The sequence below is a fragment of the Microcaecilia unicolor genome, chromosome 11, assembly GCF_901765095.1.
Source record: "Microcaecilia unicolor chromosome 11, aMicUni1.1, whole genome shotgun sequence".
Lineage (NCBI taxonomy): Eukaryota > Metazoa > Chordata > Amphibia > Gymnophiona > Siphonopidae > Microcaecilia > Microcaecilia unicolor.
The window spans coordinates 157,071,434-157,088,514 of NC_044041.1; the positions used below are offsets into that span (position 1 = coordinate 157,071,434).

A 17,081-nucleotide genomic window follows, 5' to 3' on the forward strand; every position below is an offset into this window, starting at 1 on the left:
GAGGTAAAAAGAAATGCTCTTTTCAATGCATCACACATGGGAATTCCAGAAAGTTCTAACCTTTGAAATGAAGACATAAGATGCATAATGTGATCATTACATTCACTTTTATCCCTTAATTTGGTTTCATTCAACTCTGCCAGCCAAATTGGTTGCTGCTTTGCATATGTAGTTGCATACATAGTTCTCAGTTTATGTAAAATGTCCTTTGGTGTATCTTTTCCCTCCACTAATATGGCTTGTTTCTCTGAGAGAGCTTCCAAAAGCATGCACTTCACATAATAGTTTGCATTGTCCCATTCAGCCATATTTTCATCTGTTCTGTCTTGGTCTAAGCATATATTTAATCTTTTTGCTCGAAGGAGACATATGAATCTTAGTTCCCACTGCCGATAATTAAACTCAGTTAATCTAGGCACCTTGAGAGAGTAGAACAATAGTGAATTTCTTCCCTCAGCCATTTTCTTAGCCTTCTGTCTGCTGTGTGGGGGGAGAGAGAGACAGACTGAATCTTTCCTTTAAAACTTAAGAGAAAAATGTGGCCTTTTTTTCTGCCTGGTAATATTTCTCTTCTTTTTCAATTCCTGGCCCTGGGCCCATAACCCTTTTGTTGGATTATTTGTAGTAAATAATTAGCAGATTTTAGTACACACAGCTTCAGCTTTAGAAATGTTAATTTCTTTCTTCATCTCTCTCTCATACACCCCTGAATAATTCACTGCTGAGTCACTTTAAAGTTGAAGTAACAAAACATCTGTTTACTCACAGTTTGCAGTTAGATTATAATCAGACAGGCTTATATATACATATTACTATACATTTGTATTATCAGCTCCTTCCATGTGCTTAGATGGTAATGGATGCTCACACCACCATAGATCCTCTCAGGTTAGGAGAGATCATGAGCTCCATGTGCTCCATGTGCTGTGTCTGCTGTGTCTAACCCCCACAGGAAGTTGCATAGCTGTGTGACCTCTCTAAGTAATTCACATCAGAGGTCACAGAGTAATCACAGAGAAATAATAGGTGACAGGCAATGCATGTAAAATACAATTACATTCCAACAGTTCTATCTAGCCTCCTGGTCCCCTGTTCTCCCACAAGATCTTTGCAATCTGCTGCCCAGAGCCTCTTGTTTTGTCCCATCCTTTCATAAAGTCTTTTTGGATACTACCAGAAACTCTTGTTTCACTGTTGCTGGCTCAAACTTTTGGAATGTTCTCCCTCTTTATCTGAGACTTGAAGGCTCACTTATTAGGTTCAGATCTCAGCTTAAAATATTATTTTTCATTGTCATTTTTCTCCAGCTCTCGATCTTTAATTATTCTATACTCTCCAACTTGCGTTTTGCACTTTGTGTTTCTGGTGTCAGTCATCATTGTTACCTGTTTGTTTTCTCCCTTCTCTTGCTTACCTCTGTTTTAAAAAAATTTAAGTTTTGTCCCTAGCCTCTCTTATCCCTATGTCTCGTTTGTCATGTTGATATTCTTTCCCCCTTGTCTTGTTATCCTACCCTCAGCAGTTTCCTATTTTCTTTGTAAACCACCTAGATTTCTTGTTTCACAATCTGAATTAAACTAATGGGATAAAGCTGCAAGAGGTTAGGTCTCTACCCCTAAAACAATTTATAAAAGCAAAACAGAGCCTGAGATGGCGTTGGGAGAGGGGAGGGGAGGGAATGGAATGGCTGAAGGATTCCAAAGCAGTTGCATGGTATTACTTCCTGGCGAGTTAATTGCCATGAGAAAGATATCTGGCATTTACAATCAGGAAAATACCATTGCAGCAGGCCCCTAGGTTGTGCTATAGCAACATGCTGCACTGCTCTAAACTATTCTGGCATGTCCTTTCTGCTAGGAAGGCTTCCTGTAGGTACTTTACATACGCAATTATAATTGCATTTTGGTCACTGTCTATTAGATATGAATGAATCAATTCAGGTCAGGTTCAAGCTCCACGAACTAGGAAAAGAAGGCTGTGACTTGATCTGGATTATTTAAGACTCAGATGCATTTATGTAAATCTGGAGGATGCTCAGTTTATTTCTGTGATTCTTTGCCTGATTTGATTCCTGCTTCTTGGCCTTACAGCTCAATAAGAACGAAGGTTGGGATAGGACAGTATAAGCTGTCATTTAGGGGATCTTCCCCCTACTTTATATCTACCACAATGCACATGACTTCATATGCACTAAGCAGTTTTATTTATTTTTATGTATTGCATTTGTATCCCACATTTTCCCACCTCTTTGCAGGCTCAATGTGGCTTACAATGTGTCGTTATTAGTAGATAGTAGATTAAAGATATAACATAGTAAATGACGGCAGAAAAAGACCTGCATGGTCCATCCAGTCTGCCCAACTAAGCTAGTTAGAGAATGCTAGTTCACACTAGGACTAGTTGAAAAATCTCCCTTCTGGAACTGGATCACTTGCAGCTCTATACATAGCTATTTGATAGTGGGGACCTAAAATGAAAGATCAGTGCCAAATAGATGTAGAGAAGGAAAGGAAGAAGATGAGGAGAGAGAAGAAATGGAAAGTCCAGCCTGGAAAAGAATTTGTAAGGCTGACTCATGGAACATGGAAAAGAAAGACTGGGACCAGCCAAATTCCCAAACAAAGGGAAAAAAAACATTGTTTTTACTGTATGTAATACTTTGTAAGGACTGAGATGTACCTGCTTTGTAAAATGTGTATTTTTTCTATTTTTATTTTGCAAAGTATAGGAGAAAATGCTTTTCTGTTTCTTTTTACCAGTATTGCGCTGTTTATAGAGTCTGGTTTTCTTGGGCAGAGAGGAGGGGGTCTCCATTTCAACTTTTGTTGTTGTTGGGTTTTTTTTTTTGTGGCTCCATATTCTGTATTAGATTGGTAGGATGGAATGTTGTCACAATTCGGGTTTCTGCCAGGTGCTTGTGACCTGGGTTGGCCACTGTTGGAAACAGGATACTGGGCTAGGTGGACCTTTGGTCTGATCCAGTATGGCTACTAATGTTATATAGATGAGGTTCTGTCCATGTTCTGCATGTGCGACTGAGGTGAAGAATTCTGCTAGCATGTTGTGTAGAAATGTGTAACAGTGCAGCTTGTTCTAGTTTCCCAATAGTAGATATATTGGTGCTCCAGAACCCAGTGTAATACATATAGCACTGTCTTTTCATAGGTGGGTTAGGGCTGTTATGGGGTGGTACGTTTTGTGTTCTTGGGCAGTGTTTCCCAAGTTGGTTCTGGAGTACCCCCTTGCCAGTCAGGTTTTTCAGGATATCCACATTAAATATGCATGAAATTGATTTGCATATACTGCCTCCATTACATGCAAATCTTTTTCATGTAGATTCATTGTGGATAGCCTGAAAACCTGAATGGCAAAGTGTCTAGCCCTATTTGAAAGTAGGCTCAGCCACTCTGGTCTTTGGTGACCCTTGTCACCCAAAATAAAAATCCTGAAGACTGGTGGTCTCCACATCCTGTAGAGTCACCTCACAAACAAAAGCCCATTTGATTTAAACAAGGTGTCTAGCAGTGGAAGGAATGTGTGTTCTATTCCTGAGGTGATGGTCATGATTTGAATATTTTTACTTTGTAGTTAAGAAGACAGGTTGCCTGCTCTGGCCAGTCCAGAGACCACTTCTGTGTCCTGCCTCCTGATGTAACTTACTGTTTCCTTGTAGGCAGGATGCAATAGAGACAGCCTGTATTAATCAGTGCCCGCCACAGCCCTTGAGCAACAACACAGACACTGCTGTCTAGCTGACACCAACCAGCGCCTATTTTATAAAAGTCTGCTCCCCCTGAGATCAAAACCTGGCTAGCCTCTGCTCCTGAGCTGTACCACTCAAACTCATTGCTGAATTTTGACCTGTGTAGCCCCTTTTTTAGGTAGAATATAGAAACCAGAATTGATACGTCCAGGTCAGGATGTGTACAGTTCTGGTAGTATTTAGAAAAGGATCTACAAATGTAGAGCCTTTTCTAAAATACATACAGGAGTGCACATATGTTTCCATGCTTGTGCAGCTAGGGCCAGTTTTAGATATGGTGGGGCCTTCCCCCCGATCTCCCCACCTTCATTGCTACTAAGTGATCCGGGCATCTCTTCCCCTTCTCTCCACCACAGTCTGTCTCCCTCCCTTCCCCTCACCTTGTGGTCTTCTTAACATTTTTATTTCCATTCTCAGAGGGGTTCTGGTGTGGCAGTCATCCTCACAAACTGCCTCTGGCTATCCTGAAGCTTTCCCTCTCTGCCTTGATCAACCCAGGTGGAAAGAGGAAATTGCATCAGACAGGAGTGGATCATTACAGAGAGGGAAAGCTTCCGGGCAGCTACAGGCAGCTAGTCCTCTAAGAAGAAAAATACATTTTTAAAGAAGATCAGGAAGAGAAGAGGAGACGGACTATGGTGGGGAGAAGGAGAAGAGGTGCCTGGACCACAGGGCCTCCCTGGTGCTGCGAGGCCCAGGGCAGCTACCTGTTTGCCCCCCCTAATGCCAGTCCTGCGTGCAGCAGGAGCAGCCATTTAAAAAAGATATACAATTAAAAACTGAACAGAAGAATGCAGCAACTTACACATGTAAGCTACACCCAGTGGCGTTCCTAGGATGGCTGACACCCGGGGCGGATCGCTGATGCGCACCCCCCCCCCCGGGTGCAGCGCCACCCCCCCCCCCCCCGGTGCAGCGCAACACTCCCACCCCCGGCGAAAGGCCACCTCCCCCCCCCGCGAAAGGACACACCTCCCCCCCTGGTGAAAGGACACCCCCCGGGGTGCATTTTTACCTGCTGGGGGGGGGGGGGGGGTGCCGCGCGCCTGTCTGCTTCGCTCATTCCATGCTCCCTCTGCCCCGGAACAGGAAGTAATCTGTTCCGGGGCAGAGGGAGCACGGAACGAGCGGTGCAGACAGGCGCGTGGCACCCCCCCAGCGGCGTGCACCCGGGGCGGACCGCACACATCGCCCCCCTCTAGGAACACCACTGGTTACACCTGCAAATTGGTGTTTCACAGCATACATGTGTAGGTTTGCAAAAGCAGGCATACACATGTAACATACATATGCATCTTGTGAAGCACAGACTTGGAGGTGTAACTTGCATATGTATGTTACACACGCAAGTTACATTGTAAATTGGTGTTTGACAACTTACATGTATAAATTACTCATGTATGCCTGCCATTTTTGCAAACCTACGTGTATACATGATATTAACTAACAATAGAGGCTGAATTCTTTATTTTCATTTTCAAGGGGAAAATAAATGTAAGGGGGATCCCAGAGTATGGCCAGAAACTGTATAGTGGGACCTCTCACATAACAAATTTATTTGGTTTGGGACCAGTGCTGAGACCAACAAAAGCCAGGAAGCTGTAGTGAGTTAATCCACACAACTGCACCCTTCTAACAGTCAGTAATTTATACTACTTGCTACAGTGTTATGGATGATACTCACAAATTCTCACAAGGGGAAAGGATTCAAAGGGAGATAAAGAGACTTAGTAAATATTGTTTGATTACTAACTCTGATACTGGTATGCTGACCCAACAAGTTTACTTGTCTTTTTTGGCAAATAACTGGGACAAAAATACTAGGACTAGGGGACATGCGATGAAACTACAGTGTAGTAAATTTAAAACAAATCGGAGAAAAGTTTTCTTCACCCAACGCGTAAGTAAACTCTGGAATTCGTTGCCGGAGAACGTGGTGAAGGTGGTTAGCTTGGCAGAGTTTAAAAAGGGGTTAGACGGTTTCCTAAAGGACAAGTCCATAAACTGCTACTAAATGGACTTGGGAAAAATCCACAATTCCAGAAATAACATGTATAGAATGTTTGTATGTTTGGGAAGCTTGCCAGGTGCCCTTGGCCTGGATTGGCTGCTGTCGTGGACAGGATGCTGGGCTGGATGGACCCTTGGTCTTTTCCCAGTGTGGCATTACTTATGTACTTATGTAACAGTTGTAGAGGCAGTCACTTTGGCAGCAAGACAGTAATCAAACAATATTTACTAAGTCTCTTTATCTCCCTTTGAATCCTTTCCCCTTGTGAGAATTTGTGAGTATCATCCATAACACTGTAGCAAGTAGTATAAATATGTTTCAAAGAAGATTGGCACTTACAGTCTTTGTTGTTTAAGACACTTGAGAGACTCTGGGGTAATAAGGCTCTTAAGCAGTGCTTTATTGGGAGTAGAGGAACTCACTTCATGAGCTAATGATAATGATGTTGGAAAGCATGGCTTTCAGGAAGTCCATGAGAAGCAAAAGAGTCTTCCTAGAACATTGGGGAGAATACATTGAGACATTGCCTACCAGAGTGTATAATGAAATCTTAGGTATGCTGTGACTGGTGGCATAGGCTTCCTAGATTTTACACACCTTGCCTGCAGTTGCTGGAGATGGATTGGGTTAAAAGTGGAGACAGGACAAGATTTGCAGTGGTGATCTGAGTTTGATAATTGGACGAGTAGATCTGTAGTGTGTTCGGTGAAGATGAATTCTCTTAGTCATACAATTAACAAAGCAGACAGAGTGCAAATAGCTTCTTACACATATATTCATTTTTCTGTTGGGAAGGAAAGAGTGGGCCTGAGAGTCAAAGTCATTTTGATTGACTTTAGCTTTTATCACTGATAGTAAAAAAAATATCATTTACTCACTTGCTACATATGTGGCAATCTTTATAATTTGCTATTATATACCTGACACATGGCCATATTGGGTTTTTATTTTGTAATAAATTGTACTTTTTGTATTTTTCTCACAAGTATCTTCTTCCTACTTTTATGGTAGTTTTCTCAGTGAGAAAGTGGTCCGTATGCCAGTATTAGAAAAGCCTTTGATGAGAGAAGGTGAGGAGACATCCTAATTTCTGGGGTACCAAAAACAGGACTGGATCAACTGGTCCTGAACTAAGGAGTCTGTTGGTGACCCTGCTTGTAATTAAGAGAGAGATGGCAATTTTGGACTGGAATCACCAGGAAAAATAGGAGTTATAAAAGAGAATAATATGCCTCACTTATATTTTTGGGAATGTGAACGGTTGTTGGGCCAAGCACATTAAGTGCAGGGGCAGCACCTAGAGACACACACATTGCTACATTTCTATATTACAGTCTCCTAGATATATATAAATATATGTTCTTTTTTAACAGAAAAGGTAATGGAGGAGATTGACCATGTGATTGGACAGGATCGGGTTCCAGCAGTGGAGGATCGGAGCAAGATGCCATACACAGATGCTGTCATTCATGAGATCCAGCGCTTCGCTGATATTGTACCTCTGAATGTCCCCCATGCAGTCAGCCAAGACACTGAGTTCCGTGGCTATATCATCCCTAAGGTCAGCTCATACTGGTTTTGTCCCATGGCCTGCTAATAACCTTTAAATTCCAGTGTCTTCAAATCTCTCTCCCTCCAATCCCACAAAAACACTTGGTTTTGAGGGTATCATATCTAGATTGTCTACTAACTGTTGATCCAAGATACAAGGATATGCATGAATTCCCATCAGTTACCTATTCATATGTGCAAGCACTTGTACCTTTCTGTTTGGGCACTCCAACATAGCCTAAAATTTCTCTTTCTTCCTTTTCTTTCTTTTTTTTTTATTGAAGAATTTATAACAATTACTCAAAAATGTGGGCTAGGGATATGTAGCCTGTAATTAAGTGTTGCCATACTGGGACAGACCGAAGGTCCATCAAGCCCAGCATCCTGTTACCAACAGTGGCCAATCCAGATTACAAGTATCTGGCAAGATCCCAAAACAGCAAAATACATTTTATGCTGCTTATCCTAGAAATAAGCAGTGGATTTTCCCCAAGTCCATCTTAATAAAGACTTATGGACTTTTCTTTTAGGAAGCTATACAAACCTTTTTTTACACCCTACTAAGCTAACTGCTTTTACCACATTCTCTGGCAACGAATTCCAGAGTTTAATTACATTTTGAGTGAAGAAATATTTTCTCAGATTTGTTTTAAATTTACTACTTCGTAGTTTCATTTTGTGCCCCATAGTCCTAGTATTCTTGGAAAGAGTAAACAAGCGATTCACATCTACCCATTCCATTCCACTCATTATTTTATAGACCTCTATCATATCTCCTCTCAGCCATCTTTTCTCCAAGCTGAACAGTCCTAGCTGCTTTAGCCTTTCCTCATAGGGAAGTCATCCGAGTCCCTTTTATCATTTTCGTCACCCTTCTCTGTATCTTTTCTAATTCCACTATCAGGCTCATTTTCGAAAGACATGGAGGTCCAAAAAGTGACATAAATCGGCACTTGGACGTCTTTCTCACAGAGACAACTAAATCGATATAATCAAAACCCGATTTTGGACATCTTTATGACACATCTGTCGCAAGGACGTCCAAATCTCAAGGGGGCATATTGGAGGTGTGTTTGAGGCGGGACTTGGGCGTTCCTAAGTCTTGGACGTCTTTGAGCCATAATGGAAAAAAGCAAAGACGTGCATGACTAAAACTCGGACGTTTTCACCCGGACCTGTTTTTATTACGAGTAAGGCACAAAAAGGTGCCCAAAATGACCAGATGACGACTGGAGGGAATCGGGGGATGATCTCTCCTTACTCCCCCAGTGGTAACTAACCCCCTCCCACCCTCAATAAACATGATTAAAATATATATATATTTTTTATACCCTGTGCTTTCCCACTCATGACAGGCTCAATATGGCTTAGGTACTTATTTGTACCTGGGGCAATGGAGGGTTATGTGACTTGCCCAGAGTCACAAAGAGCTGCCTGAGCCTGCAGTGGGAATTGAACCCAGTTCCTTAGGACCAAAGTCCACCACTCTAACCACTAGACCATTCCTCCACTCCACTATTACTTGTCAGCCTCTATGCTAGGCCTCAAATGTCATACTTAGGTCCATGACAGCGCATGCAGGTCCCTGGAATAGTTTCATAGTAGGTGCAGTGCACTTCAGACAGGGGGACCCAGGCCCATAACCCCCCCCCCTCCACCTGTTACATTTGTGGAGGAAACAGCGAGCCCTCCACCAGAAACTCTCTGTACCCACATATAGGCGCCCCCCTTCAACCGTAAGGGCTATGGTAGTGGTGTACAGTTGGGGGTAGTGGGGTATGGGGGCTCAACACACAAGGTAAGGGAGCTGTGTACCTGGGAGCATTTTATGAAGTCCACTGCAGTGCCCCCTAGGGTGCCCGATTGCTGTCCTGGCATGTCAGGGGGACCAGTGTATTACAAATGCTGGCTCCTTCCACGTCCAAATGGCTTGAATTTGGACATTTTAGACTTGGACGTTTTTGGTTTTGAAAATGGGTGAAAATCCAAGACGTCCAAATCCAAGGACGTCCAGGGTATTTTCGAACAAAAAGATGGACATCCATCTTTTTTCGAAAATGACCTTTTCCCCGCCACCGAATTTGCACGTTTTACAAAGACGTCCAAATTCCAACTTAGACGTTTCTTTCGAAAATGCCCCTCTATATCTTTTTTGAGATGTGACCAGAACTGAACACAGTATTTGAGGTGCAGTTGCACTATGTATCAATACAAAGGCATTATAATGTCCTCATTTTTGTTTTCTGTTCCTTTCCTAATAATACCTAACATTCTATTTGCTTTCTTAACCACTGCTGCACACTGAGCAGAGGGTTTCAACATATCACAACTGTGGAATGCATTACCAAAAGCCTTGAAAACTACGAACGACCACCTAAACTTCTGGAAAACACTAAAAACTAACCTGTTTAAAAAGGCATACCCTACCAAACCAACATAAATGCCTGATCTTTGCAACACAACAAAACTAAAGAACGTAATGAACATAACACTACTCTTCCGCTGTACATTTCCTTAGTGTGGCTGTGCCACATGAACTTTATTTTACCACAACATCACTTTGTATTTGTTTACACCGGAGTCTGTAATGCCTCTCTGGTACTATGTAAGCCACATTGAGCCTACAAATAGGTGGGAAAATGTGGGATATAAATGTAACAAATAAATAAATCATCAACAATGACACCTAGATCCCTTTCCTGGTCAGTGACTCCTAATGTGGAACCTTGCATCACGTAACTATAGTTCAGGGTTCCTCTTTTCCAGTGCATCACTTTGCACTTTCTCACATTAAACGTCATCTTCCATTTGGATATCTAGTCTCATTTAATTATATGTTGAGTGAATAATTTTTCACAATCCTCTTGCAATTTAACAACTTTGAATAACTTTGTGTTGACTGCAAATTTAATTACCTCACTAGTTACTCCCATCGCTACATCATTTATAAACATGTTAAACAGCAGCAGTCCCAGAACAGACCCCTGGTGAACCCTACTATCTACCCTTCTCCTACTGACCATTTAACCCTACTCTTTGTTTTCTATCTTTTAACCAGTTTTTAATCCACAATAGAACATTACCTCCTCTTCCATGACTCAACAATTTTCTCTGGAGTCTTTCATGAGGTACTTTGTCAAATGCCTTTTGAAAATCCAGATACACAATATCGACCAGCTCACCTTTATCCATATATTTGTTCACCCATTCAAAGAAATGTAGTAGACTGGTGAGGCAAGATTTCCCTTCACTAAATTCATGTTGGCGTGGAGGGGCATTTTCGATAAGACGTCTATGTCCGACTTTGGACGTTTTGCAAAAAACGTCCAAAATCTGAATAGGAAAGAAGGTCATTTTCAAAAAAGAAAAACGTCTATCTTTTGTTTTCGAAAATAGGAGGTTTTGTGATTTGGATGTTTTGTTTTTTGGTCCATTTTCAAACAAAAAACGTCTAAGTGCAAAATGCACAAAATCAAGCCATTTGGATGTAGTTGGAGCCAGCATTTTTAGTAGATTGGTCCCCCTGACATCCCAGGAAAGCAATAGGGCACCCTAAGGGGCACTGCAGTAGACTTCGTAAAATGCTCCCAGGTACACATCTCACCATTGCTCCCTTAATTTGTCTGCTGAGCCCCCCAAAACCCACCCCAAATGTACACCACTAACATACGGGTGAAGGGGGCACCTATATGTGGGTACAGTCGGTTTCTGGTGAGTTTTGGAGGGCTCGCAGTTTCCTCCAGAAGTAACAGGTAGGGGGAGGTAGGAGCCTGGGTCCACCTGTCTGAAGTGCACTGCACCCACTACTAGACTACTCCAGAGACCTGTATCCTAATCCAATGGACCTGAGTATAACATCTGAGGGTGGCACAAAGGCTGGCAAGTAATGTTTTTCATCACATTTTTGGGAGGTGGGAGGGGGTTAGTGACCACTGGGGGAATAAGGGGAGGTCACTCCTGATTCCCTCCAGTGGTCATCTGGTTATTTAGGGCACATTTTTGTGTCTTATTCATTATAACAACATGTCTAGCTCAAAACATCTAAGTATTAGTCCTATACGGTTTTGTTTTGTTCCATTATAGCTGAAAAACATCTAAGTATTAGGAACGCCCAAGTTCTGCCCTGAACACGCCCCTGGCATGCCCCCTTGATATTTGGAGCATGTCTGACAGACTTCAGAGAAAAACATCTAAAGGTTTCAAAAATACTAATTTGGACGTTTCTGTGAGAAAAACGTCCAAATGAAGACATGCCACTGTTTGGACGTTTTTCTCTTTTGAAAATGAGCCCATTTGTCTCATTAATCCATGCTTTTAAATATGCTCTGTAATTTTGTTCTCTATAATAGTCTCTACCATTTTGCCCAGCAGTGATGTCAAGCTCACCAGTCTATAATTTCCCAGATCACCTCTAGAACCTTTTTTTTTAAATTCAGCGGTACATTGGTCTCCCTTGAATCTTCTGATACCTTGCTTGATTTTAAAGATAAATTACATATTACTAACAATAGTTCTGAAAGTTCATTTTTCAATTCTATCAGTACTCTGGGATGAATACTATCCGGTCTAGGCGATTTGCTACTCTTCAATTTGTCAAATTGTGCCATTACATCTTCCAGGTTTATAGAGATTTCATTCAGTTTCTATGACTCGTCAGCTTTGAATACCATTTCTGGCACCAATATTTCTCACATATCTTCCTCGGTGAAGCAAAGAATTTGTTTAATCTCTCCAATAAGGCTTTGTCTTTCCCGATTGCCCCTTTTACCCCTCGGTCATCTAGCGGTCCAACTGATTCTTTTGCCAGCTTCTTGCTTTTAATATACCTAAAAAAGGTTTTACTATTTGTTTTTGCCTCCAACGCAATCTTTTTTCCAAAGTCCCTCTTTGCCTTCCTTATCAGCACTTTGTATTTGATTTGTCATTCCTTTTGCAGTTTCTTATTATTTTCAGACAGATCCTTCTTCCATTTTCTGAAGGATTTTGTTTTAGCTCTAATAGCTTCCTTCACCTCACTTTTTAACCATGCCGGTTGTCACTTGGCTTTCCTTCCTCTTTTTTAATACATGGAATATAACTGGCCTGGGTTTCCAGGATGGCAATTTTGAACAGCATCCATGCCTTATGTAAATTTTTGACCTTTGCAGCTGCTCCTTTAAGTTTTTTTTTCCTCATTCTTCTCATTTTATCATAGTCTTTTTGAAAGTTAAATGCTAACGTATCGGATTTCCTGTGTGTACTTACTCCAGAGCCGATATCAAAGCTGATCATATTATGATCACTATCAAGCAGCCCCAGCACAATTACCTCCTGCACCAGATCATGCGCTTCACTAACAATTAGGAGATAATCATACATGTGATACTCAGTGGAAAAGAATGGATAGCACCCCTCTTGCTGCTGGACTATAAAGTGCATCAAACGTTATGCACCAAAATGCAGGACACTAAGCATGAATTCTATAATGAGATCTGGGCACACAGATTCTGTTACAGAATATTAGTGTAAGTAACCATTTATGTGCCAACATTTAGGTGCCCCCACTTATGTCATGCCTATGCACTTTGGTGTGTAAGCAAAAATATTCTATAATATGTATGTGCAATTGTAGTAGATGCCAATGCCCCACCTATATGAATACTCCACTTGCATTTCCACAATATGAATGTTGCATACTAAAATAATAGAATACTACATAGTGTCCAACTAACACTACACGTGAATCTGTAGAATTCAAGTGCTGATATTCAATAATATAAGTGCCCATGACGGATGATCTACTGGTTGGGGGGAGGTTAAAATTTTTTCACCAAAGGTGGCCTCTTGTAACCTCCAACCAGTGGGTTCTCCAAATTGTGCAGTGCGGGTACGCCCTCAATTTTACCTCCACTCCGCCAAATTGCCCGCCGGGAGCTCAGTCCTTCAGCTCCCACCACAGGCAGGTACTTGCAGAGGAACTCTCCACCCTTCTCAGCGCCAATGCGGTTGAGCCCGTACCACCATGGAAAGAAGGGCTGGGATTCTATTCCAGGTACTTCCTTGTGGAAAAGAAAACGGAGGATGCGTCCTATCTTAGACCTGAGAGGCCTGAACAAATATCTGGTCTGAGAAAAGTTCAGGATGCTTTCCTTGGGCACCCTTCTCCCCATGATTCAGAAAGACGATTGGCTATGCTCCCTGGATTTAAAGAATGCTTATACCCACATCCCGATACTGCCAGCTCACAGACAGTATCTGCGATTCCGTCTGGGGACACAGCATTTTCAGTATTGTGTGCTGCCCTTTGGGCTTGCCTCTGCACCACGGGTGTTCACGAAGTGCTTATTAATGGTTGCGGCGGTGCTACGCAAGCTGGGGGTGCATGTGTTCCCTTATCTTGATGATTGGCTGGTGAAGAGCACCTCGGAGGCAGGGGCTCTACAGTCCATGCAGCGGACTATTCAACTTCTGGTGCTACTGGGGTTTGTGATAAACTACCCAAAGTCCCATCTACGCCCAGTCCAGTCACTCAAATTCATTGGAGCCCTGCTGAATTCACAGACAGCTCCTGCCTATCTCCCCGAGGCGAAGGAGCAGACAGTTCTATCCCTCGCCTCCCGGGCCGGAGCATCCCAGCAGATCACAGCTTGGCAGATGTTGAGACTCCTGGGCCATATGGCCTCCACAGTCCATGTGACCCCCATGGCATGTCTTCACATGAGACCAGCTCAATGGACCCTGGCTTCCCAGTAGTATCAGGCTACAGGGAATCTAGAGGATGCAATCCGACTGCCCGCCAGATTTCGCACTTCATTCCGCTGGTGGACGATTCACTCCAATTTGATCTTGGGACGCCCATTCCAAATTCCTCAGCCGCAAAAGGTGCTGACGAAGGATGCATCTCTCCTAGGGTGGGGAGCCCATGTCGATGGGCTCCACACACAAGGACTGTGGTCCCTCCAGGAATCCGGTCTGCAGATCAACCTCCTGGAGCTGAGAGCGGTCTGGAACACGCTAAAGGCTTTCAGAGATTGGCTGTCCAATCAAGTCATTCAAATTCGGACAGACAACCAGGTTGCAATGTATTACATCAACAAGCAGGGTGGCACCAGATCTCGCCCCCTGTGTCAGGAGGCTGTTGGGATGTGGCACTGGGCTTGCCAGCATGGCATGCTTCTCCAAGCCACGTACCTGGCAGGCGTAAACAACAGTATGGCCGACAGATTGAGCAGACTCATGCAACCGCACGAATGGTCGCTCAATTCGAGTGTGGTACGCAAGATTTTCCGGGAGTGGGGCACCCCCTCGGTGGATCTTTTCACCGCAAAGACCAATCACAAGCTGCCTCAGTTCTGTTCCAGGCTTCAGGCTCACGACAGGCTAGCGTCGGACGCCTTCCTTCTGCATTGGGGGAACGGTCTTCTGTATGCATATCCTCCCATACCTTTGGTGGGGAAGACTTTGCTGAAACTCAAGCAAGACTGCGGCACCATGATTCTGATTGCGCCCTTTTGGCCCCATTAGATCTGGTTCCCTCCTCTTCTGGAGTTGTTGTCCGAAGAACCATGGAGATTGGAGTGTTTTCCAACCCTCATCACTCAGAACGAGGGGGCGCTGCTGCATCCCCACCTCCAGTCTCTAGCTATCACGGCCTGGATGTTGAGGGCGTAGATTTTTGTCACCTTGGGACTGCCTGAGGGTGTCTCCCGAGTCTTGCTTGCTTCCAGAAAAGATTCCACTAAGAAGAGTTACTTTTTCAAGTGGTGTGACAGCAAGGCCCTAGAACCTCGCTCTTGTCCTGCACAGACCCTGCTTGAATACCTTCTACACTTATCGGAGTCTGGTCTTAAAACCAACTCAGTAAGGAACCATCTTAGTGCGATTAGTGCTTACCATTATCGTGTAGAGGGTAAGCCTATCTCTTGACAGCCTTTAGTCATTCGGTTCATGAGAGGTTTGCTTTTGTCAAAGCTCCCTGTCAAACCTCCACCAGTGTCATGGGATCTCAACGTCGTTCTCACCCAGCTGATGAAACCTCCTTTTGAGCCACTGAATTCCTGCCATCTGAAGTATTTGACCTGGAAGGTCATTTTCTTGGTGGCTATTACTTCAGCTTGTAAAGTCAGTGAGCTTCAAGCCTTGGTAGCCCATGCTCCCTATACCAAATTCCATCATAACAGAGTAGTCCTCCGCACTCACCCTAAGTTCCTGCCGAAGGTGGTGTTGGAGTTCCATCTGAACCAGTCAATTGTCTTGCCAACATTCTTTCCCCGTCCGCATACCCGCCCTGCTGAACGTCAATTGCACACATTGGACTGCAAGAGAGCATTGGCCTTCTATCTGGAGTGGACCAGCCCCCACAGACAGTCCACCCAATTGTTTGTTTCTTTTGACCCCAACAGGAAGGGGGTTGCTGCCGGGAAACGCACCATCTCCAATTGGCTAGCAGATTGCATTTCCTTCACTTACGCCCAGGCTGGGCTGACTCTTGAGGGTCATGTCACGGCTCATAGTGTTAGAGCCATGGCGGCATCAGTGGCCCACTTGAAGTCAGTCACTAATGAAGAGATTTGCAAGGCTGTGACGTGGTCTTCAGTCCACACATTCACATCTCATTACTGCCTCCAGCAGGATACCGATGCGACAGTCGGTTTGGGCAGTCGGTGCTGCAGAATCTCTTCGGGGTTTAGAATCCAACTCCACCCCCCTAGGCCCAGTTTTATTCTGTTCAGGATGCACTCTCAGTTAGTTGTTCTTCGTAGGTCAATCTTTGTTATGTCCTCGCCGTTGCGAGGCCCAATTGACCCTTTTTGTTGTTTTGAGTGAGCCTGGGAGCTAGGATACCCCAGTCATGAGAACAAGCAGCCTGCTTGTCCTCGGAGAAAGCGAATGATACATACCGGTAGCAGGTGTTCTCCGAGGACAGCAGGCTGATTGTTCTCACCTACCCTCCCTCCTCCCCTTTGGAGTTGTTATAGCTTATTCTTTTGCTTTTTACTTAACTGAGCGGGAGCGGTCGCGCACGGGTGGGAAGACGGCCGCGCATGAGCAGTGGGCATGCCCAGCGTGCAGGACCTCTCACGAGGGGGCTGCCGTGGACATCACCCAGTCGTGAGAACAATCATCCTGCTGTTCTCGGAGAACACCTGCTACAGGTATGTATCATTCACTCTCTCTATGGATGAAACTAACCTTGGTTTGAAAAAAGTTAGAAACTGTAACTTATTAACATGAATTACCCTAGTTGTGGTTTTAAAATGTTGTACAACAATTAAAGAAGAGAAATATTCTGGCCAAAGACCATTCCTAATCTTACTAAGCCGCGCTGTAGGTGCGCAAACCTTTTAGCACATGCTATAGAGACACCCATTATATTTCTATGGGTGTATCTAGCATTAGTGCGTGCTAATTTTTAGCATGCACTAAAAAGTTTGTGCGCCTACAGCGTGGCTTAGAAACAGGGCCCATAGGGTCTTAAATTGATTCCTGTCCTGACACAGTAACCGGTGAAGAGCCTTAACCAAAGGAGTAACATGATCATATTTGGTTTTATAAAAAAGTAATTGAGTAGCAGTGTTATGAAATAATTGGAGCCTAGCTAAGGATTTAGCTGGTAAATCCAAGAAAAGGGATCTGCAATAATCAATTTTTGAAGTAATCAAAACCTGAGCCAATTTCTGCATGTCATCAGCAGGCAAATGATGTGTACATTTAGGCATTTGTGTTATAGAATGAGGGGGGAAATTGGATTCAAGCAGAACTAGTAAGTGTAGGAAT

The 17,081-nt window shown here is 43.6% G+C and overlaps 1 protein-coding gene across 1 annotated transcript in view; it reads left to right on the plus strand.

The window, feature by feature from the left end:
* The window catches only part of LOC115479606 (cytochrome P450 2G1-like), a 97,908-nt gene that overhangs the window by 62,542 nt on the left and 18,285 nt on the right, over positions 1-17,081 (plus strand). The window contains exon 7 of the mRNA XM_030217626.1: positions 7,148-7,335. Coding sequence (XP_030073486.1) covers positions 7,148-7,335 — 188 coding nt within the window. The remainder of the gene's footprint in view (positions 1-7,147; positions 7,336-17,081) is intronic.